The 24,949-nt window shown below is 38.9% G+C and overlaps 2 protein-coding genes and 2 non-coding genes across 5 annotated transcripts in view; 3 read left to right on the top strand and 1 right to left on the bottom strand.

The window, feature by feature from the left end:
• The first annotated feature begins 2,283 nt into the window (after nt 1-2,283).
• Nucleotides 2,284-2,356, top strand: Trnav-aac (transfer RNA valine (anticodon AAC)). Its single transcript has one exon. It is a non-coding gene; the product is annotated as a tRNA-Val (tRNA).
• A 1,428-nt stretch (nt 2,357-3,784) lies between these two features.
• Nucleotides 3,785-3,857, top strand: Trnav-aac (transfer RNA valine (anticodon AAC)). Its single transcript has one exon. It is a non-coding gene; the product is annotated as a tRNA-Val (tRNA).
• Nucleotides 3,858-6,409: 2,552 nt separating this feature from the next.
• LOC139147535 (tripartite motif-containing 13-like) lies at nt 6,410-20,154 on the top strand. 2 transcript variants are annotated; one of them, XM_070718652.1, is made up of 11 exons: nt 6,410-6,920; nt 9,097-9,189; nt 9,951-10,178; nt 10,493-10,515; nt 10,959-11,083; nt 11,813-11,887; nt 12,143-12,213; nt 13,436-13,564; nt 14,179-14,259; nt 14,913-15,019; nt 16,843-20,154. In XM_070718652.1, exons 1-10 carry the CDS (start codon nt 6,543-6,545, stop codon nt 14,991-14,993), a joined length of 1,284 nt encoding a protein of 427 aa, XP_070574753.1. In that variant the 5' UTR covers nt 6,410-6,542; the 3' UTR covers nt 14,994-15,019; nt 16,843-20,154. The 2 variants fall into 2 exon arrangements, 1 of the variants encoding a protein (XP_070574753.1); XR_011555750.1 differs by lacking the exons at nt 14,913-15,019; nt 16,843-20,154 and having other exon boundaries at nt 6,418-6,920; nt 13,395-13,564.
• The window catches only part of LOC139147534 (copine-8-like), a 58,072-nt gene continuing 52,958 nt past the window's right edge, over nt 19,836-24,949 (bottom strand). The window contains exon 17 of the mRNA XM_070718650.1: nt 19,836-22,399. Within this exon, the coding sequence (XP_070574751.1) occupies nt 22,265-22,399 (135 nt within the window). The 3' untranslated portion in view covers nt 19,836-22,264. The remainder of the gene's footprint in view (nt 22,400-24,949) is intronic.

The following is a 24,949-nucleotide window of genomic DNA, read 5'->3' as shown; positions in this document are numbered from 1 at the left end:
TCGACTTTAGGTAGCATGAGACAATAATGTAAGTATGATCTCTGGCTATTATGTGAAACATGGAGTCATACGTATGTATGTATATGTATGTCTGTATGTCTGTCTGTCTGGTTGTCTGTCTGTCTGTACGTATGTACGTACGTACGTATGTATGTATGTATGTATGTATGTATGTATGTATGTATGTATGTATGTATGTATGTATGTATGTATGTATGTATATTGTGATATCGCCCTTCGATTGTTAAGTAATTTATCACTTGAATTTAGTTTTTGCGACTGACAATGATTCTGACTGACATTAAGTGGAGTGACGGTGATTAACCCTACACGTGATACATTGTGAGAATGCTCTCTCCTTGTTGATTTACCGGGCCTTTGAAGTAAGCGTTCGTCCTCTTTTAGTAAATGTATTTGTTTTAATAACTTCTTAAGTCATTAGCATCGACCGAACGTTGAATCTGGACCTCCCTGCTCTATGTTGACAGATGAACTTGTATGGGAGTGACTTTCCTCCCCGATTGTCTTTAGTTAATTATAAATGCATACTTCTGCTGCATGTTGCAAGTCGCAGTCTGTCCTCTCGGATTCCTAGCCTATTCGTCTGGTTGCCTCCGTACCGAGTGGGTCGGAGGTACGGAGGCAAGCGGACGAATAGATTCAAGGCTACGGATTCCTGACTATTAGAATGCATGTAGAGACAAGGAGCGACGCGTCACTGTTTTTGATCGGCAGAGCATGGGCGTAACGCCCATGGGTAGAGTAACGTTTCCGTTCAAGTAAATTTTTATTGCTTCAGGATAGGTAAGGATGAATAATTGGAATTTTCTTGTCTTAGTCTATATGCGGTCGTAAAAGATGTGGCAGGTTGACCTTTTGATGACCCTCACTGGCAATGATGATCCTTGTTGTACTCATTTAGTAATTCTTCAAGAAATGCAATACCGAAAAAAAGCCCATCCCTGATGAAATACCAGTCTGATTTTATTAATCAAATTCAATTTTCATAATTGTTTATGATAAATATTGTGTGTAGACGATACTCGCTTTCTCCGTCTACGACTTTTTTTTTGTAGTTGAACAATAACTTATACCTGACATACAAAAACAAAATTGCGAAAAAAGAAATAAAAAAGTTACAGCTACTGGCCCTCTAAATATGCCGACCCCTATCGTGTAAAGTAAAGATTATGGAATGTAAGGCTCCCCGGGTAAAGTTCTGGGTGTTTTTTTTTCAAATTTTACACTAAAACAACTATCGTAAACTATAGTAATAGTCCAAACTAAAACAAAGGAGTGACACCCCCTTGCCCCCTTAATAGTACCATTCATCTGTATAGCAAATTGCAACAAAGCTAGTAGCGGAACGGATTGCGCGCTGCATCCCAAATCGACCGTACATGTCTGTATATTCCGATGCATAGTTATTGACGAGATCTTATGAATAGACACCTCCGCGATCAATGCTCACCAACAGCTGGTTACAACTATTCAAAACGGTTTACTCTCTCCTCTTTGAAACGATATATATTAAACAATACTGAGTTATTTAGGACGTCAACAGTCAGTTTATCGACGGCCAACGAACTCAATCACGCAGCAACATTTTTCGGGATTCTTGTTTGACAATCTGAAAAAGGGAAGACCGACCTTAAACTTTAAGTTGTAGTTTCCTGTTTGTCAGTCTATTCAACATGTCTGTCTTTCTTTCTCGCCATTAATCTTTTAAAACGCCTGTCGATCAGGCTAAAAGTCTCTGGCCTCGGCCAGACCCCTTAGGCCTTTGTTCAAACGCAACTGAGAGATACGGGTGATGTAGTGCGGTCCCGGAGCTTTGGTGCAGGTATCCTCTCCGGCTGCCGAATACCTTCGAACATTGAAGCTTTGAAGATCAAAAATTGACGATTGATGGTGCGCGAACATAATTAAAAGGATATAATTATTTGAAAACTTGCAACACGTCAGAACACGTACTATAACGCATGTTATCGCAATCAGCTCCAGGCTCGGATATCTTACGTTTCGATCTGCTACTGATATAATCGTCGCCTGGTGGCGCTGTAGAAAGTGCAACGCAACGAAGTCCAAACACGCTTCTTTGTCAAAAACAACCACGCAAGTCCCCTCGTACATGCCATCGGGAGTTATTAGTCATTAGCAAATGTAAAACTGTTAAAATACAAAATAGACTGTTTTTCCTTCAAATCCAAATGAAAAGATCACACGCGCTAAGTAGTTCGTAAAAACTATAATAATATATTGTTCAAAGAGCACATCAAGGCAGTTTCCGTAGTGTAGTGGTTATCACATCCGCCTAACACGCGGAAGGTCCCCGGTTCGAGCCCGGGCGGAAACACCATCTTTTTAGGGAAGAGTACGAGAAATACCAACAACTTATACTCTCCACCATGGTCTCTCTATAACCCGATGAATTACATTATTCATTCGTATTCGAAGTGTTTTCTATAATATACCTTCGCTTCCTGCATCCTCAGTGTGGAATTTGATACATATTTGTGCAAGTATCTCCCGAGTTTCCGACCCTCATCTCGACATAAACTGTTTTTAACACCTGTCTTCATATTTCTTACAAAGCTGGCAGCACTTTTTACATGTATTGGTTTTCAAAGTTAGTTGTTTTCACCTTTGAAAATATTCCCACTTCGAACCAGACGGAAGCATCTTTTCAAGGTGCGTTGCTCTCCCTTTGTCCGAGGGGATATAGAGGCCATAAGACTGTGGAGCGGAAGACGCGCTTTTGTGTCTTTAACGTCGAGGCTGACGATGTTACCTCACATATTACCAATCAGACAGTGCTTATTTAGAAAAGCGAGATGCTCACTGAATATACCAAATAATTAGGCCCCATTTGTGAATATTTGCACGATACATTGCATATAATGATGATGACCTTAACATGACCGTCTTCGAAATGTTTAATATTCAACGACGCCTTATGAGAGTGAGCGTGGGGTAACTTTGATCGGACAACGGTGAAATACGTAAACTTATTCTGTAATACGCCGGAAAGCGGTCGGGTCAAGCGTCTTTGATATGCAGACATTACACCACAGACATTATTTTTTCTGATACTGTCACAACAACATCAAGTTCAATTGTTTGTTCCTTCAGAAATATGTTTTAAAAACAAGTAACTTGAGCCCGTTGATTGCCAATAACGGTCCAAAGTGTGTGCAGCATCAATAGGTTATCCAGTGATAGAAATAAAACAATGGCCAAAAACTAAAAACACTATTGGAACTAATTTGGGATAATTGGATTTTTATATTTTTTAAATTCCTCAAAAGTGTTAGGTGCCAGATAGTTGAATGTTGTCATAAAACAAATTACTCATAAAAACAAGTGTGTAATGTAAAAAGAAAAGCAGATGAGATTATTTCTGTAGATTAAATCGGCATTACTTCACCATCCAATTATCCCAAATTAGTTCAAATCGTGTCTAAATTACATTCATTTGTTCGAGCGAGTAAAAGCAGATCAAAGGTTACACCAAAATACCAGGCAAGATTTTGGCAAACACGTATATCTTTTCATGAGTTAACACTCTGTCCGCAATGTTTGATTTTGCTCAACAGTTGTCGGCATTGCACAGTTACAATTAGAGTGTATGTATATAGGATATAGTTTTTGCGTAGGTACACTGGAGTTACATTGCCACCAAAGGTATTAGTATCCCTCTCTTCACAAAGTGAAACATTCATCGCGCTGAGAAAATTCAGGTGAAAATGATTATAATTTATTGACCATCGAGTCCATTAAGGCAGTTTCCGTAGTGTAGTGGTTATCACATCCGCCTAACACGCGGAAGGTCCCCGGTTCGAGCCCGGGCGGAAACACGTACTTTTTGAGTCTTCTATGCTTTTCGGCCTAACTGACGTATAAGACGCACACTACAGAATGAACAGTAAGGGGCTACCTGAATGTACCGTGGTAGCCACATTTGTGAATATTTGCGATGCAATATTTTGAATGGCAGGACATTTTTTTTCAGAACGTCACGCTACATAAAGGTGTTATTCAAAACTGATTGTGGCTGCCACCCTACGGAAAATGCCAAAGCCAGCAGTACGCCGAGGTGGTCTGAGGCTAAGCCGCCCTTCTCAATCCATGGTTCTCGCATTAGCGAATGTGTCAACAGCCCATCAACAGTTTGTCATTCTTTTGTTTTCCATTGAATATTTTATCAAGGAATAATTTTTATATTAGATAAATCTGATAATTGAGTGGGGCTTTAAGTAAGTTTCAGTATGACTGCGAAAAAGATGCAATGTGACAATATCTAAAGTACAGAATGGAAAGTCATCTCGTTTGGCGTTACGTCACAGATCCACATTGTCACGGTGACATTATGTGTAAATGCGATGCAGGAAAAAGCAGAGTTCCGTGTACCACTGATGTTGATCCCTTTCATTCAGATCACTTGAATTGTTGGTGGAACGTAAACAGACATATAATCATACACTACTGTTGACATAGAGCTATATGATAAGCTCAAACTCGATGGTATACCGTGACGGTTTGAGATTTTCTTACTGATAAGCCAAAGTTCAGTACCACTGCTCTTTATGATTTTATCTGAGCATCAACAAGATAGATACGGATACGTTGATATGCAGTTTTCATAACTCATCATTTAATATTTTCATGAATTCAGCAACGATTTGAACATCCCTTATCCCTGGCCCTTTACTATAGTGCAGCCTGTACATTTTCATCGTTCTATTCGCTTGTTTTTCTGTTTGTTTGATTTGTTTGTTTGTCTGTCCGTGGCTCGCTTGTCACTAATAGATTTTTGTAAATTTTCAGGTTAGCGGGATACGTTAAACCATCTCGCTTCCACACCTACGGAAAAACGAACTGGGAATCCAAAACGCACTTAGAGGGTAATACCGGGGTACTTGTGAATTTCAAGGACGGAAGACTTCAACGGGGCAATGGCCGCAACTTCAAGTTTTCATTGTATATTCAAGGCTTTGAGTTCATTGGGTATCGCGTATATCCCATCTCAACAGACAACACTCCAATTTTCTATGGCATTTAGCGTATTACCTTACCTTAACTTTAGATAATTGAACTCGTCCAACAGACAAGAATCGGCCTTCACATATTCATTCAAAAAGCTCGTACAGGACGAAATCGGCGTTGCTAATCTGCGATAAAAAAATAGGAGAAAGAATCCCACACCTCCACATTTCAGACTTCAAAAAAGTTGCCCATTTATTTATGCCCGATAAAACGCCGTTTTTTCCTACCCTGGGTGGATAGCTCTGCTGGTGGATAAAATTAATTCAAGGATTGTTTTTCGCATTGCTTCGATAAAAATTGTGTGCGATGTCACAAAGTGAGTTTACGAGCGTGAGTGCGAACTCACCAGCGTGTGGAGGGGCTCGCAATCAGAAACATTGTAACAACTAACCACTCTATTTTGAGAGTGGGGATTTGGCCGAGCGGTTCTGTCTGTGGCTTCTCCGCTAGGTGACGGAAAATTTACCGTATGTTTACATAAGGTTGTATGATGATATAGTCCACAAATACTCAATGTGTCAAATAGTTTAACCCGAGCAACTGGGTCACATGACACATACATACATGCACGCACGCACGTACGCATACATACATACATACATACATACATACATACATACATACATACATACATACATACATACATACATACATACATACATACATACATACATACACACACACACATACATACATACATACATACATACATACATACATACATACATACATACATACATACATACATACATACATACATACATACATACATACATACATACATACATACATACATACATACATACATGTGTATTTCTTGTCTACAAAATGAATTGTATAAATGGGAGGAAAAACAAGCATGTGCGTATATATGTGTGTGTGCTCACCCTCCTATAAACTTATACAAAAGCTTCCAACCACACGATTTTACCCTCCTTCACCACTGAACAGCCCAACCCTGACCGAATCCCACTCAAGCCCTAGCCTCCATCCATTTCATATTTGCTGCCCAACAAATAGATCAATTTCCCTATTAAGAGAGCGCTCGCGAAAATCCTTTTACGCGAACACCTTTTTTGATCGCTCTAGATAAAAAATACGTGAGATTCTAGGTCAGGGTAACTTTTAAACGGGCTGATTTTTCACACATAGGTATATAATTGTCTGAAAAACCTTCCAAGTAATGAAATGTTCGAAGAAAGTGGTGTGTTCAATTTTTCGCAAGTGAACTGAAGGATCTGATCCTTAGAGAGCCAGCACTTTGCACTCAAAATGAAACTAAAATATTATGCCTGAAGCAAGTAAACCCACAATGCACTTCGAGCGGACCTGACGTATATCGTATTTATAGCAACGTTTGTCCATATGGGAAAAACCCTGACGAGGGCGGGTCGCGGCTGTAGATATTACGATCTCATAGAAGAAGAGACCGACTCGCTGACACGTAGTACATGTTTATAGTTGCCGGTTACGGGTTTCTCACATAAGTGGCCGTCATGGAGAACGATCTAACATGTAGCATTTGCCTTGAGCTGTTGGAATCACCGGTGATGCTGCCGTGTTCGCACAATTTCTGCAGGAAGTGTGTCAAGGAACTGGTGGCTCATGGCGACTTTAAATGCCCTACTTGCCGTTCCTCGGTTGGACTGCGACATCGCAACATCGACGACTTTCAGCCAAACCGAGCTCTGGGCAACATCGTGGCAGAGTACAAGCGGCGCCACGGTCATCTATGCGACGAGCACGGCAAGCGGCTGTCGCTGTTCTGTTTGTCATGTCGCAAAGGCGTCTGTCGAATGTGTACGCACAGCAGGGATGGAGGTCATCGAGGTCACAGTGCGAAGCCGCTGAAGAACCTCTGTGATAAAGAAAAGGTATGACAGTCGCCCTCGGCCCTCCCCTATTATTTCTGGCCCACGATTTCCTGTCCATTTTAGATAGCTTTAAAAGGCAGTTCCACATCGGACGTGACGTCGCGTTTCAGTGGATTTCACTGCCGTGACGGAGGATAAAACATGCCGTCGAGATTTTATTTTCACTCTCGGCCCGGAAAGTCCCTGATCATTGAATGATTCACGTCAACGTTATTTCCTATGGATGTTTTTTTAATGTGCCAAATGTCTCGTGTTAGACATGTGAAACCAAAGTTCCGTATCTACCGATGAGCTCTTTCACTTCATCAAAGATTAAATTCAGGGCTCGACCATTTGATATCATGAGGGCGCTCTTAAAATGTTTCTATCTTTGTATTGGATTTTGTTTTTCACTGCTGGAAAACCACTGAGTTTTTCACACCTAACCATGGTGACGGTTTTCATTTTCTTTTCTGTAGCAGGACATGTTTTCCGAGTTTCTTTGAGTTGAAAGTTCAAAGTCATAAAACTAAAATATACTGGAACATAAATTTCTAGGTTCAACATTTTGCGTGTGAAGCTCTTTCTCGTATCCTTTAATACACGGTCCCACCCCATGCATTATATAGTGCGGGAATCTGTAAAGGTTTTGCCTTCGTACGCTGTTGAGAAATGTTATGCAGAGATAGCTACTTCTTAATTTCTTGACAATGAAGACAGATTGCCATCTCAATATATCTCGTGTTACATACAAGTCTTTCTTACATGATTCATCGCTAACTAATCAAAGTCAAGCACAATTCTATACTTTCCCGCCAAAACTGGCCATATCACAGCCTGAGCTTATCTCGTTACTCACGTGAATATATGCATCACGGCTTCTACCAAGGTTTGCAGCACAAACACTTATACTGCATATAGTGTATGCCTATACTCGAACTGAATATGTAGGCCTACCCCGTTGGCTATCTGTGGACCCGCATAGAGTCAGCCTACCCCTTCACAGATAGCTGCGGCATTTCCACATCTACCCGAGGGCATATTCATCTGAGATAAGCAGAAATGTGCTATTAAGTTTGTCCAACCCCCAACCCCGGCCCCAGACTTTTCCACTGGGTGTTCGTATAAACTTTTAGGTTTTCGTTTGTATCTGCTAGTCTGGGTTTTTTCCCGACGACTCCAAAATGTTTGCCGAAAAGTAAAACATTCAGCTGGCGTACACTGTATGGCCGAGTCATAGGACACCCTGAAGTGTTGATAAATTTAGTCTGTGTGACGATTGTGTTATGATAACATGTTTTCATGCCTTCTGAACGTACAAACTGCCAGAGGAATAATGATATGAGTAACATTTCGCTGTATGTGTAACAAAATTTTGTTTTGTTTGGAATTAGAGGCTGCCAGTTTCAAGTACTGTTTCAAGTGAACGTATTGTTTTCATAAGAGAGGTGCTCCAAAACAATGCGAAGTAACTCAGCTTTGCAAGGGGCCGTGGATACTCAAAACATATGCACGTAAACACAACTAATTGCGTTCGGTTTCAACACCTCCCTCCCATCCCCACCCCCGCCCTAAAGTCCAAGCCTCACTCTGAATCAGCATACCAACAATCGGTAATTACGCAAACGATACCCCCCATAATATCCCCTCTGAAATACATCTTTGTTCAGCGCCGACTCGACAAATGACACAACCAATAGAATGAAATGAATTTCAATCCAAAATGATTGTTACGTTATTTTACACGTGCACTGAACCACGTGTCAAAAGAATGCCGGTGCCGAACAATATAGTGCGATATTTTGCGATAAATAAAAACGTATAACGAGAGGTTGCGATACAAGAACATGCAGTGCGATTTTTGCGCACGGTAATCGAAATACAGCCAAACCCCTCCCCCTAAACACAGAAGTTACGTTTTCTGTGTGCGTCTTTTAATCATCCTCGTTCCCTAAGTACAGATTGCGTGTGATTGTAATCGCTTGGCTGTTTACTGGCATTCTTTGCTGAAACACATCGAATATGACACTGAGTTTGTAACTTGCCTTTTAATGATTTTAGAGTAGTAAATTCCTCGTAATTATGAAAAAAATTGCATGAATTTCATGTATGTATTTCGTGTATGAATGACCGATGATGTCGCCTCAAAACTGAATAAAATTTCATTCGATCATATTTTTTTCTCTTTCATCGACAGACAAGGCTGGCCGAAGAATGTGATGCTTTACATAACTTGGTCGAGCGTATCAACTCATCATTTAATCCAACGGAACGCATGGAAGAGATCGAGGTGGGTTTTTCATTTACAAACTTTGGCTGTGACCTCAATGTGATTTTAAGCCCATCTCAAGGCGCTTCAAGTACCCGTATGTTCAGATATCTATGTCGACTCGATAAATTTAAGTGATATACCCAGTACCGAGATGTTCAACAATGCATGCAATTGTTCAAAATAGCCAGACCATGTATAACAAGTCACGGGTCACAACGACACCTCCACTGCCTGCCGAAGCTGCGTCGAAAGGCAAACAGTGCAGTCTTACGATCCTACCTATTGAGAATATAAAAAACAGGTCTGAACAATTTCGAACAACAATTCACTCGCCATATCGCTTTGATATTTTTTTTGGGGGGGGGGGGATTCGTTCTCCAATGTTCGAGGTATTGGGAATGTGTTTGGTGTTTGTTGAACGAAAGTCCCTTTCTCAAGGTCACCTGCGGTGTAAGGTAGGTTTCGACAGGGTGACCTTGGTCCGACATGCTTGCGCTCACTTTGTGACCCAGATTTGCCGTTTGTGAGCAACCGGTAATTTCTCAATAGAACTGGACATTGAACCGGCAAAAAGAAACGACTTAATGACAGATCCTAGAAGATTATGATCGCGTGTCACTCTCAGGATAGTTTGCAAGAGTTTTACAGGTACGCAATCCGGGGTTTTTCCAATACCATTTCAACACACACAACGTGCCACACGCACCCTCATAGGATCATAAGTTTGGGTCTTCAACCATCAGCGTCCAAGATATAATGGTACATCCCTTTATTTTTAGGAACAAATATCGACGCTCCAAAGTCAAATTGACAAGACCTGTCAAGAACTCATAAGCATGATAAAACAGAGGAGAGTCGCCATGAAGAGTATGTTGAAATTCCAAAGGGACAAAATTCGATGGCAGTTGGAAACTCAGAAAGGGAATATCAAGGCATCGCAAAGGATCATCGACAAGTACCATAAATTTAAACATCTCTACGATGAAAATCCAATCAGGTTCCTGCAGGTAAATACATTATGCGCGCATGCGTGACATTACATATTTGTACTAGGAACTCTGCGTATCTGTTGTGTTGTCTGTTTCGAAAGAAAGACTGTCAGCGTAGAAAGAGAAATGCGTAACACGCTTTCAAAAATGACGGGAAACCATTTCTTATGTCATGTAGTGTTAAGACTTAAATTATCTTGATGGTTGTCGACAGATTGAATGACCTAACTTTCGATTAGCAGATGTCCAATTCAAGCTTCACATATAGCAACGAAAAGATGGCAATGTAAACAACACAACTGAACTGCCATATCTCTTTCTTTTTTTGACAGGAATCACATGGTGTCTTTGAAAAGTAAGTAGTTCTATCAGAAACAGGGATTCTTAATTAATTTCAAGTATATTGATAGGAAAAATCACATCGTGTTATTTTTAAAAATACCTTTCTAGAGTAAACCGTTTCTCCGCGAAGCGCGTCCTATATGTGTAATTAGTCGTGTGCTTTCAGTTTGATCACGTGCACAATGTCGTACACCAAGCGTCATCCTTTCAAGGGTTAACCCTTTCACCCCAGTTCCCTGTATACAGGTCCAACTTTACCATAGAAAACAATGGATTTGGGACAAACCATGGTGGTGAAAGGGTTTATTTTTTGTGAGTTTTACAGTGGGCTTGTGATGTGTGACAGCATTGTAATGTCAGTTAATTTCAAACTTAGCAAAGTATACCACGCTCTGTTTTGCCTTCGTTTTTGGCACATTCGGTGTGTAAACTGACCATTGCCAATTTAACTCACAGCGCACGAGGGAAAAAGGCGGCACTCAAGTCCATCGACACAAATACAAGCCTACTGAAATACAAGCACCTTCACTCCTGGAAAATACAGAACGCGCTGAAGGAGATGACGCTGAAAGAGTACCCTGGTAAGTGTTGCGATACGCTGTATTCCATAATCAGAAAAAAGGAACAGTTGTTTTACCCATGGAATGTTTCCCATCCCCAGTCGTATCTCGTTTCAGAACTCAAGATCATAGTTAAAAAACTCGAATACATTTACACGAATACGTATATGAACGCAAGAATTAATGTTACCGATTACTTCTTGAACTAGCTGGAGAATCGAGATCGGCTGTTTTCCTTGTCTTTCCCTACAACTGTTGGTCTGGTTAGCGATATATAGGTACAAAATCAGGCAATATTTTACATCATAGTTTAGCCGGAATTTTCCATTATCGAGACCGCTATGCGACAAGGAATTGCTTACGAATGGGTCCCCTTGTACTGACCAACTCAGTGAAATAGATAATCTGCATGCAAGAGTGCAAAGGTCAACTCTGGTATTGTTCACGACACAGTCACATTTTCAACGGGTAAAACTGCATCAGCAGAATCTGTCTCGTACGTATAACGTCTGTCTTTGATTCAGGCAAATTTCAACAATGTTTTAACACCACGGAGTTTATGAAGGGTGACTTAGCTTCAACCTGACAAGCTGTCTTTGTTGAGGTGTCTTTTGAATGAAACCGTCTTTTTCGGCCTCAGTCTAGTTTGTAGTTCACTTCGGATTGTGAACCGATGAGCGAATATTCTGAACTTTATCGGCATTGTCACAGAGCATTTACCTAATGCAGCTGCATTTTAACTATCTGCAGAACCGCCCATCAAAACATGCAAGTTTGGACCTCAGACGTGGACATTTGGAAACAGCGAAGCCACGCAATCCCCAGGTATGTAGATGCTCGTACAAATAGCAAATATTGTAATCGCCAGTTCAAATATTGCTGAGAATATTTGATGTGTTGGGAAAATGACAAATCGTGCTTTTATTACTTTAAATGTAGGTCATTTAAATTGACTCCATGCTAAAGCTTCATTTGCATTGAAATATCTGAAGTTTTCAAGTAAATGTATCGTATTTCATAAGTCTAAAGTAAGTTACCTGAAACCACATTTTGTAAATATTGTACTGCTTTCACTTTCAGCGAAATCGAGCAGCACGTTCGTCTTTGAACCCTGGCGCATTGGAATTCCCACACCGAGGGTAGCTTTCAAGGTAATTTTACAAACACAAAACGTTCTCTTTTTCGACTTCCTATGATCCCTCATCATAGATAATGCTAGCATCTGCTTATGGCCTAAGGTTGTTCCGTGGCATGTCATATAAAAGTAAAATTTTTGGATAAAAATTAACTCCATAAACCGTGACTTTTCATGCATTGTCCAACATTAGTGTTGTTTGCAACATACTATTGCATTTTTTACCTTCAGATCTGAAATGAGGTCAAAGTACTCATAATACACATAGTCCAACTTCTCAACACGACCTTTGTATTGCGTGTGTAATGCCCATATCTAATGTTGATAGCGAATTTTTAGTCTTTACTAGATATCATTTCGTCGATAACAACCAACATTGTATACCTTGCGTTATGGTTGCTAGTTAAGCGAAAAGGAAACTCTAATCTTTAAAATTCCAGAATAACAATTATGAAAATATCATCAAACGTTAAACCAACCATTCATAGTTAGACGTAAATTGACAAACCAACTCGCAGGAAAATAAAAGCCATAAATAAGCAGTTTGCATGGCCGTTAGTCAATCCATTCATCAATTATGTGTAACTCGACCAAACTGTTAATTAGTACAACGTAAAACAACGTGATGATAATAAAATGTATGAAAGAAACTAAATGACAACAACCGGGGCATGTGTCCTAAGTGACTAGAAATCATATGTGAAAACTATTTTGAAGTAACGTCAAATCGACAAAAATGATGACAGCAAAAAAGAAAGATAATTTAAAAGTGTTATTCAAATTTCCAACGGCGGTGGCACTCAACCCCTAGCGGATCTTTCCGTGTAAACGGGTACTGAGATATAGATCGGATTCTTGTCCGTGTAAATTGTATTGTTGTTGCGTTACTAGTTATGGTAAATAGGTCACTATTGGTTAGTATTATTTTGAAAAATGGATGAATAATGAGCAAGGAAATAGGTATGTTGTCTTCCATGATAGAAAAAGCTTGACGATAACAGCAAGCAATAATTGGAGCTTCTAAGCACAGTCATTCCTGGTGCGTCACGGTACGGCGCGTACAAGAATTCAACAAATAAATTCATAATTTGCAATTGGCTCCCTTTCTCCATTTTGTAGAGGGTTATGTTGAGCTCCGACCATCGATTGCGATCAACATATGGGCAGAATCATCCTGTATTCTTTTTTATTATTCAGAATTCTGATTTGATGTACTCTGTTTGGTTGTTTTGTAACAGCCACCTTGTGACGTCGATCCAAGGTTGCCTGATGGCATAATGGTTCAGCCGGCGGGGGTTCAACGCCCTTTAACCACCAAATGGAACTGTGTCACTGCAATGAAGGAATATGAACGCTTCAGCTTTGAGGTCAGCATTTAAGGTTCTTTATTGATTGCTTCAGGTGTTTTACAATCAACCTGTAAAGGTTTTCATGCCGTAATGGCCGGTCAAAGTTTGTGTGGTTCCATTTCAAAATTCTCCTACAGACTCGCTTGCGTATAGTCTTACAAAATGCTCAGAATTGGTGATAGTCTTAAATGACCCAGAATCACTGTACAGATGGGCATTGGAGAAGACCCAAGTTTACAACTAATTTTCTTCTAGTATACACACACTTGAACGTTTACATCAATATTCTGAAGCTACAAATTGATTCACTTAGACCAAGTTTCGTTGAAAGAACATGGTCGCACATGCGCTGACGTTACGACACTGTAGCCCTTTATCATCCGGGGTTTTCGTGTGTGACCTGTATCAGCCCAGGAACTCCATTTTAGGATTTACTACAGCTGATGAGAATCACAATGGCAAATGGCACATAGTATCCTGTTTTATGCTACATTCTTATTGTAAACACTTGGTATGATGCAATTTGCGAATTTTTTAGAGTTGCAGAATATGGCCGAATTATTGAAAAGAAAAACATATTAGTGAACACTTAGAATTATTGAATCCAAAGTGCACTTCACTATTCTCCACAGGAAATCAGGTTAGAAGATTACAGATGTGGGATTCGAGAAGCAAAAAGGTGCCCGTGGGGTTGTTGTGTTACTAAATTTAAGGTAAGCTGCGACTTTTTTGTCGCGATTCCCCGTGGTCTGTTTTCTTTGCAGTTCATCTTCGCTGCGATTTTTATCACCATACAGTAGCTTGCTATCGTGCTATTGTCCAGATCGAAGTTGATATACGGAGTTTGATTAGCGAATCAGTAATTCATCAGTCGTTTGGTTAACCTTGATATTCAATTAGATGCAGGGCTGTCTGCTATTTCCGTGTCGAAAACTATACTTAAATTATATTCCTTAATGCGCTACGTCTTCTCAACATTCGACGAGATCTTTAGAATGTATCACTGCGACACCACAACAGGTCCAATAATCACATCCATTCCATATAAAACATGTACCAGGTCGGTTAGACACCGATTATTTACAATATTACCATGCTCAACCACTGGCAGTAAATGATATTACCAGGTGTCCTGACACGGTAAGCTTCCCCCTGCATACTAGCGTGCCACAAACCGACACGATAGGTCCAACATTAACAATTTGTAGATAATTCAACTCAGTGAATCACTTAATGTAGTCATAGTAGTCAAGTACCAGTAAATTCCTTTCACTTTGCCTGCGATATCAACGAATTTACAGCATTCTGTATCATTTACTTATTATATGTATTGTAACGTCAAGTACATCATCTCGTATATCTGCAGCCAATTGAAGGTTTTGACACGATGCTAAAAGCTGGTGTGACATCTACGATTCAACACGTTTTTTTTGTATTACTGCAATGAAAGACTTCGAAGGTGTCAGTTTTGAGGTCCGTATTATTTATTTATTAGGGGCCCAAGCCGACCGGCTGGGCCCCTATTGGTTTTATAGGAGTTCAACTTTCTTCTACTTCTTCTTCTTCTTCTCCTTCCGCTCTTTTTTTGTCGACCTAGAACTCAAACACCGCTTACCGCAAACTTCTGAAACTTGCAGGGCTAATAGGTACCTATGAGATCTCGTGCACCTGGGTATACAAATTTTGATTGGTCACGTGACCTGGCGGCCATATTGGATTTTCCAAAAACCTAAAAATGGCTTCTCCAGAAGACCCAGGGGTCTAGTCGATTTGAAATTTTTGTATAGCAAGCATGGCCTAAGGTCTTCAGAATTTGCCAATAAAATCGCATGCGGTCACGTGACCTTGGCCGCCATATTGGATTTTGAAAAATACCCATTTAATCTTTAAAAATCTTCTTCTCCAGAACCAAAACACCGATTGGACTGAAATTTCACATGTAACATCTTAAGTGTGATCTCTTTCAAGTTTGCGAAAGGCGTTTTGATCGGTCACGTGGTTTGGCCGCCATATTGGATTTTGAGAAAATCGTGATTTAATCTTCAAAAATCTTCTTCTCCAGAACCAACACCCTGATTCAACTGAAATTTGACATGTAACATCTTTAGTGTGATCTCTTTCAAGTTTGCGAAAGGCGTTTTGATCAGTCACATGGTCTGGCCGCCATATTGGATTTTTGCGAAAATCGTTATTTAATCTTTAAAAATCTTCTTCTCCAGAACCAAAACACTGATTCGACTGAAATTTCACATGTAACATCTTAAGTGTGATCTCTTTCAAGTTTGCGAAAGGCGTTTTGATCGGTCACTTGGTTTGGCCGCCATATTGGATTTTGAAAAATCGTGATTTAATCTTCAAAAATCTTCTTCTCCAGAACCAACACCCCGATTCGACTGAAATTTGACATGTAACATCTTAAGTATGATCTCTTTCAAGTTTGCGAAAATCGTTTGATCGGTCACGTGGTCTGGCCACCATATTCGATTTTTGCGAAAATCATTATTTAATCTTTAAAAATCTTCTTCTGCAGAACCAACACACCGATTCAACTGAATTTTGACATGTAACATCTTAAGTGTGATCTCTTACAAGTTTGTGAAAGGCATTTTGATCGGTCACGTGGTTTGGCCGCCATATTGGATTTTACGTAAAACATGCATTTCCCACTGACACATACAGTAACTATGAGATGATGTTTAAAATCATACTTTTGCAAGATCGAATTTTGCACATAATATCATTAGTGCAAGATCTTTCAACCATGTTATCCGCTTGGGCCCCGCCAACGCTGCTTGCAGCTTTAATTTATTATTATTATTTATTTATTTATTTTTTTATTTATTATTTATTTTATTTATTTATTTATTTATTTATTTATTTATTTATTTATTTATTTGCTCATCAACATCGCCCGAGGCAGCCATTTATGAGAAAGGGTGTTTTGAGTACACCAATACATCCACTCCTCCAACTTATGGTCTTAAACAGCGTTAAAACTCGATCTGATAGAAGGAAGATTAAATCATTGAACATGTTCCGAGTGCCGTACCCGTTTGCTCCTCATGATTAGTGTACTGCTTGAGTGAACTTGATGACGCAGTTGCCCAAATGAATGTAGAAGTATACAAGTCTAGTAGCTCCGCGTATGCTAACGATGACTAGCTGACGTGCATAATTTTTCAAAGGCACACTACTCTGTCGTTTTCTACTATCTAAATACATAAAGAAATTGAGAACCACCGCGAAATCAAGCGTACAACTTAATTGTGAGTACTCGTCTTGTTTGTTTTTTGTAGGAGCTGCGACTGAAAGATTACCGTAGAGGGCGCGGTCGTCCCAGGCGAGACTCTGAGGGAACTTTGAATCTAGAGAGTACATTTGGTGCAGTGACTCTCGACGAATCTGACATGTGAAACGAAACACGAACAACTTGTCATGATCCTCAAAATCGCGAAAGTCAATGCAGAGTAGTAGACAATCAACAATCGACGGATGGGATCGAGAATGATCAATGATATAAGAAGATGACTGTGCTCCAAAATTGACGCAAAACTATGAGAGTCTGTAGAAGGGGGTGCAACAAGGGTCAATAACCATGAGAACCTCCACCCCTATATCTATCCTTCGAAGTATACATTTTCTCGAAATCGAAAATTGAGTCGAGCTGGTTGGATTTTTAATCATTAGAGATCGACGGATCCACGCCTATGAGCGACCCAATGCTGTACGTCCTTTGGGGCAATACACTGGTGGAGCTTTCCGAGTTTCTACATGGCCTAACATGTACATAAGCAGTTACATTTTGAACTAAACAGCTTTCAATTTACGAAATCATTCCTGTCATTTGAACATAGTGTATTGGAGAACGGTTGGTTAGAATCTACTCTAATCTGTGACAATGATGATTTACTGAAGACTTCAAGTTGGAACGATAACCGCATTTACTTCAGACGACATCTAGGACACAGGAGCAGTTGTATTCCATAAACAAATGTCGACCAATTGTGCCAGGTATTGTTTTTCGTGGCCCTATTTACAGAGAACGATTAATCATGCAAAGTCGAAGAATACAGCAAAAGGAAAACTATGAACGCCGTCGGTCCGCAAGGGTGTAATTTGTTATCTAGCTATGATGATTTTCGATACATTGCGATGACGAATGGGCTTATGAGCAGATACCTTGTATGTCTTTTCTATTCACGAATAAATGCCTTACGCGTGTCTTCATAGACCCGGTGTCTTGTAGGAGTTCATGCACACCGCGGAATACGCCCTCTACAGTCATCAGAGCTGAACACTATGGACAATTTGTTTTATTCTGACTGGGGACACTTTTGGGCGGACATTACATCCTGTCAACATGACTTCTTAATTCCATCTCTGATTAATAATGTTTAGTTTTCTTTAGATTTTCATATATGCTTACGTTGCCATTATAAATAACGTTTATTCGTGACTAAAGCACAACTTTGTTTTAAGCGAGACCATTCCAGTGACCTTTGTTTATTTGCTTTAAAGAAATTGTTAGTTATTACACCAGTAATGGAAGACCTATGTTTATTTGCTTTACAGATACTGTTAGTTATTACACCAGTAATGGGCGATCTATGTTTATTTGCTTCCTTGATGTATCTAAAGCTTTTGACAGAAATAATCACTTTAAATTGGTCAAAAAGCTCATCGATAGGAATGCTCCTTTGTATGTTGTACAAATATTGTTCTATTGGTAGAGAAAGCAACTGTTTTCTGTAAAATGGAACAATGTTATATCAGAGTGGTTTCTGTTTATAACGGTGTAAGACAACGTGTGTGGGGGGAGGGGATAATCTCGCCGTAACTTTTTAATCTCTATATTGATGATCTCATCAATGAGCTCTGTAAACGCGATGTTGGCTGTTATCTGTGTGGTGTCTATGCTAACACTTTAGGTTACGCTGATGACATGACTTTACTCAGTCCAAGTGTGAAGGGCTTACGCCATCTTCTCAGAATATGTGAAGTATATAGCAAGGAATATGATACAATTTACAATGTTAATAAATCTGTGTGCTTGATTTTCAATTGGAAGAAAACGAAATAGCCTCGGTAAAGCTGAATGATAACAGCTTGAATTTTGTTTGTTTGCTCACCTATCTTGGTCATGTAATATGTTGTGATGGGTGTGATAATGAGGCTATTAGAAGACAGAGACGTGCATTTTGTGTAAGAGCAAACATGTTACTCAGACAATTTAAAGTTTGTAGTCCAAATGTAAAGAAAGCATTATTTATGACATACTGTAGTAATATTTACAGTTGCAATCTCTGGGTGAACTTCAAAGTTAAACTGATGAATAACTTTAAAACTATGTACAACAACGTGTGGAGAAGACTTCTCGGTCTTCCTCCAATTTTTTAGTGCATCAGCTATGTTCGAGACAAACCGTGTCTTGCCTCTAGGTGAGGTTATTAGGCGGAATACATACAGTTTTAAGTGTGGGTTTGAAAAGTCATCAAATGTATTACTTGCTGCGATCTGTTCATCGCATAGGGTGATAGACAGTACAATCTTTAAACTTTGGAGAAAGCAATTGTATCTCCTTTAATTTTGTGGGTATGTGAATTTTTCACAATGGTAAACTTTTCTGCAGAGTGACATATCCTTGGAACTGAGTGAATTTTCAAGGTATTGCCTTTTGTATTTTTCGTGTATGGACATTTAACACGATTGGAACTAATTTGGGATAATTGGATTTTCATATTTTGCAAATTTCTCAACAGTGTTAGGTGCCATATAGCTGAATGTTGCAATATCGCAAATTACTCATAAAAACAAGTGTGTAATATAAAAAGAAAAGCAGATGAGATAACATTTGTAGATTAAATCGACATTACTTCACCATCCAATTATCCCAAATTAGTTCCAATCGTGTTATTTCAGTCTGAAATAAAAGTACTATACTATATTATACAACTTCGTACTGTGTTGGCAAGGACACAAAAGCATTTTAGGATGCAAATTGCAATTGTTTGAACGAATGAACTGCAATCGTCTGTAAAGGCCTCCTGGGGGAAATTGTAATTCGTCGTTTTGAAACCTTCCTTCAGTGTATTTGAGAAACCGATACTACACAGCATATTCTTTAAATGATGGAGTGCACAATTTTATTGATTCGAAATTTCTTCTTAGTCTGTGTATTTCTAGATTAATTTGCCGATTTGACACAGTGCGTCATGATATGTCGACGTCTTAATACGTTTTCTAGCAATAGTTCTACACATTTGACAAAAATAATACGATACAATGACAGTGACTTTTGAAAGAAAAACTATTTTATTCCAATTGTCAATACCATTTCAAACAAACCCCTTTGAACAATTCCATGCATCGTGATGTGTCACTTTGATTTTACTTATGTGCACTCAATCCGTGCAAACACTAATTTTTGATGAGGTTTGGGTTTACGCCAAATTACGGGTTAGAAAATAAACGATAAACAATACGGGAGATTGGGGATAAAAACACGAGACCCAGCTTGACAGCACTAAGTCGAGACGTTTCGGGTGCAACTCTTAGTTCGTCAGCTACGGTGTTTGAGGAAGAAAGAAAAAGAACTGAATAATTAAAATTAGAAAAACAATATGATTATCGCAGTCGCTCCAACAACATTCATTCCTTGGTTGCAGGAAATATTTATGGTTGGAGGGACTATGTGTGGAAGGAGGGACTGTGTTTTGCTGGAGGGACTGTGAAACAACCAATCAAAGGAAATGGAGGTGGTTCAATTTTTGGTTTTAATGGATTCTGTTCTTCTTCAATCTTTTCTGAAACACTAACGGTTGCATTTCATCGAGCGTTTGGTTTCTATCGCTCTAAATTGCTTTACTATTTTGATCCTGAATATCCCGGGAATTTTAACCTGAAAATCCAGTTTGTTTTATTTTTTTATCCTTCAAGTTGCAAGTGGAGTGTTTGAACTCTTTCTAATGGGGTAGCTTTGTTTTAGTTTAGAAAATAGGTTTTCATGGCAAAGCGCATGTCATCTGTCGTTGGAACTCGAAACGTGTCGAAAGCATGTGTGGAAGTAACCACGGTATATTACCACATGTGTACGAAGCACAATAACTTTTACAATCAAGAACATTGATACAGAGACATGTACCCCTTTGCCACATTAAAACATTGTGGCACATGGCTCATATTGTCAATAGTGCCAACTGCTATGTGTAAAAGTTACCTAGAGCAAAAACTGTTTGGCACAAATATACTTTACTGTGGATTTGGTTTAATTCATTACACCATAACGACACAATAATCGAATACCGCAATCTAACAGGCCGAATTTTGTCAGCCTTAATAACCATCACGTCTTTGCCCTAATTTCATGCCTGATTCAGCAGTTCTTTTTTATCTAAAATTACATGATATACACTATACTCCACTCTGTACTCCATCTACTGACGCTCCTGCAGCACCTCAGCTGGAATATATAAAGCGCTCTTCTCACAATTTCCAGCGCTAAATATACAAATAACTCCCCGGCTAAAGGCCAGTATCTTTTACTTTTGATGGGTTTTTCACTTTTTCGTATATCAATCGCAAGTTCTTGTTTACTCTCCAAAGCATATTGAAACACCAACTATTTAGCTTGTCAATACAGCGTATTTATGCCCAGAAAATGCACTGTTATTGTCTACATTTAAATTCCAGTTCGGACCATAATTTACTTGTCAATAAACACATCGCAATCTGTTTGTGCACAGGCTGGGTTGACAAGCTAAATACTGTGTATCTCAACATGGTTTGGAGACTTTAATTGAAATTAATAACAAAACTCATTATGGTTAAAACAATAGTCGAAAGTTATAGCTACAGGGAACAGTAGTGGACACTGGAATGGACACTTGCAATTGGAATATATATATATATATATATATATATATATATATATATATATATATATATATATTTGATATAAAAAACATAGATAAATAAATTTTATCCAATGATCAAAGTCTAGTACGTGTAAACTCAAAGAGCAAAAATGCAAAAAAGTTATTGAATTTACTACATCTGAGTAATCGTAAAAATGTTGAAAGCCTATACCGAGCTCGCTTTTTACAATTCTTCAGTACTGCCCCAAAACTTTGAACAAAATCATGACAATATTAAAAGGCGACATTTTGCGTCTCTCAAAAAGTAATGTTTCCTCATTAAAAGAAGCCCATTTGTTACTCAAAAGTCGTTTGATAATGGCGATGTGTGAAAATTAACGGATACTTCCTACTGATTTGAATTTGCTGGTGCCAATTAGAGTTTAAAATTCCACTTCTTGAGTACCCAGTGTACAAAGTATTATACAAATCAGTGTAATTCTTGGAATTAGAATGTAAAATTGTTTGCAAGTTGAGTGAATAAATATTTTAGCGTTTAAGAAGCATTTTAGTACTAAATTTCAAGTACTTTTGGTGGAGCTTCTGAGAATTAACATATTTACAGAAATAAAGCAAGTTGTGAAAACGCAAATTGTATTTAAATAGAATCAATGAGATTGGATTTTTCTGAAACATACAAATTGTGGTTAAATGAATGCAGCTATAGAAAATGTTCATCCATACAAACGCTTTGTTATGTATAGTCTCAACTGTTCGGAGAGCGGGCGACTTCCAGTCTGCTGCGTCTGTTAGGTAGTGCGTAGGTATATACACAGCAATTCCTGCAATGCCAGGCTGTGAGTTCTTACTCAGGCTTGATGTTGTTGTGTGTCATCCAAGAAAGCAGCTGCTCTGGAATTTTTCTGAACATCGCATGGGCGAACTGGTCTTTGCTGATGAATTCTCCATCGCCGTCTTGGTAATCCTTGACTCTCGTGCACTGTCAACGGAAAAAAAAACAAGCGATTATCAACTCATAAAACATTCAATATTGGTATATCTTCAATTTAGAGTTTATTTATACATAAACATATCCCTCGCGCGGATGACCTTCCCCCTTATCTTTAAGTCTCGGAAAGTGCACTGACCTGTTTATCGACCGCTTTGTGTGAATTTGTCTGACCATGGGAGGTTCTACCTCAAGTGTCGCATACAAGTTACGAGATCATTAATTCATAAGGCAAATATAGCCAGCGCCATACTCTCGCATAAATTACAATGCAGTTGTATCGAAAAATTACTTTGTCTTTTTAATCGGAACGGAGGTGTTAATTGTTCTGGCGGAGGCTTTGAGCTTTGTGGCATACAACGTAACTTGCGTTGAGATCGTAATGAGTTACCAGTTATAACTTCACCTATTGTCTCTTTTTATACTGAGCTGGTGCACGTGGCTACCACAATTTTAAACTTCTTTCAGAGGAAAATATTTAGCCATTTGATTATGCAGGGAAGCAGTCAGTTTCAAGAACCACTATTTCCCCGCAATGCCATCGTATTATCATCACGCCTGTCTTTGAGGCCGTATGAGCGCATCCTGCATGATTATCTACACAACATTTACATGAAAAGGCCTCAGACACACAATTATGCATTCTGGCCCACTCACATGCAATACATTTATCCGCAATCAAAATAACCCCTTGCCACACTCACCAACACTATCCAAAACGTTTTATTTTAGATTGATGACATTGACAATCGTGTCTACTGTGAGTGTAAACGTTCATAATTTACCGTTAAGATATCTCTAGCATTTTGTTCAGCGGGACTTGACAATTCTTCAATTCCTAGAAGGTATAAAATACGCATAAATTAAATATTTATCACCGGTGATACAATAATGCACGTATATCATAGTAAAAAGAGAAAATGAGTCGAGTCAACTAAATCATCGAAATGTAAGTACCTAAAGGACAACTTTAAAACCTATAAGTCATGGAATATTTCTGTGTGTTAGTTATTACCGCTTAGCATCATGTCACCTGATATGGTTCCAGCGCCTCGACGAAATTAAAGGTTTTATTTATATATTCTCACTGGTGCAGAAATGGTATTTAGGGACCGAGCACAATTAACGGCAGGGGGGGCCGGAAGAGAAAATGGGGGGCCACGAAAAAAAATGAGTGTTCTTGGGGTGGGCCATGAAAATTCTAGGGAAAGTAAGGGGTGGGCCACCAAAATATTTTACACCATGACAGACAGAGAATATTTTTCAGCATTTTTGTTCCTTGTTGAAGCTGGAGTTCCTTGTTAAACTTCTTGTAGCATGATGAAATACCAAGTCTTAAACCTCACAATGCAGTTGTTATGTGTAAAATGAGCAATATTATTATTGAAAATTGACTTCATTTGTCAACAGTAATAATGGTTGGTAATGATACAGAGGCTCGGTTGAAACTGGTTATTTCATCATGCTATAGGAATTACCCTTACAGAACAGGAATGCCTGTCAGTACCATGTGAAATTAGCATTCACATAGCTAGTTGGCATGGCTTAATGCATGTGCATTGGAAATAGGCAGTCAGGCAGTCCACATTCATTTCAGAAGCACGTGGGTAACATGTGTATAGGCCGAAATATTTAAATGAGCTAGCCATTCACATACATGTGAACGAATGGTTATTCTGAATCCACTCACATGTATGTGAACGAATGGTTATTTTGAATGCACATATGAATGACAGGGTCATCCTGGCAGAAAAAGAGCACCATGAAAAGTACTGATTTGACACCCGATTTTACTTATTTTGATGTTGCCGTTATGAATTTGGTAAACATTGTTACATTTGCATGTTTGCAAGGTGTAAGCAAACATCAAATAAGTGAAATCAAATTCCAGTAAAATCAAGTACTTTTACACAGCCTCTTTCGGTGAATTATATGATACAGTTGGTTGGAGATGTAATTTAACCATATTTGGCCTAAAACTAAGACAGGCCAAACAGAGTTAAAAGCAACTCTGACTCACCTGAACACAGCAAACACAAGCAGACTCACCTTTCCAAACGTTCAAAATAAAAAGCACAAACATATCTGTAAGTCTGATGACCAATTTAATAAATTTTTGGCTTCAACAAATTTCATAGACACAGTGAAAAGTGATTTAGTCAAAGATTATTTTTAAAAGAGTTCATTTAGCTCTGGCCAAGTCTCGTCTTTCATGTCCTATTTTGTTTTGAAATTTGACATTGAAGACTTCTTTACGTAAGTCATGATTATTCTTGCCAAATTTCTCTTGGGCCTTGGCTGACATGCACACTGAAATGAAACAGAAAGACGAGAATGAACTTAGCAACATTTATTAAGATGACAACTTTACAATAAAGTTTCAGAACATGTGTGTGATTTGTTACATACACATAGAGGAATTTTTTACATACATCTTTGCGAGTGCAAAATTAATACATTGAAAGTGTAACATATATGTCTAGAAATGTATTGGGCTTGTGTACGTTGTTTTGACTTGACTAGTTGCCACAGCCACTATTC

The sequence above is a fragment of the Ptychodera flava genome, chromosome 13, assembly GCF_041260155.1.
Source record: "Ptychodera flava strain L36383 chromosome 13, AS_Pfla_20210202, whole genome shotgun sequence".
Lineage (NCBI taxonomy): Eukaryota > Metazoa > Hemichordata > Enteropneusta > Ptychoderidae > Ptychodera > Ptychodera flava.
This window is presented reverse-complemented; position numbering and strand designations above follow the sequence as displayed.

What these genes read in the sequence shown, in the direction of transcription:
- LOC139147535 (XM_070718652.1), top strand. Translation starts at nt 6,543, where the DNA reads ATGGAGAACGATCTAACATGTAGCATTTGCCTTGAGCTGTTGGAATCA. An exon ending in TCACATGGTGTCTTTGAAAA is followed by an intron (nt 10,516 to 10,958) that starts GTAAGTAGTTCT and finishes TTTAACTCACAG; the next exon opens with CGCACGAGGGAAAAAGGCGG. An exon ending in GACGCTGAAAGAGTACCCTG is followed by an intron (nt 11,084 to 11,812) that starts GTAAGTGTTGCG and finishes AACTATCTGCAG; the next exon opens with AACCGCCCATCAAAACATGC.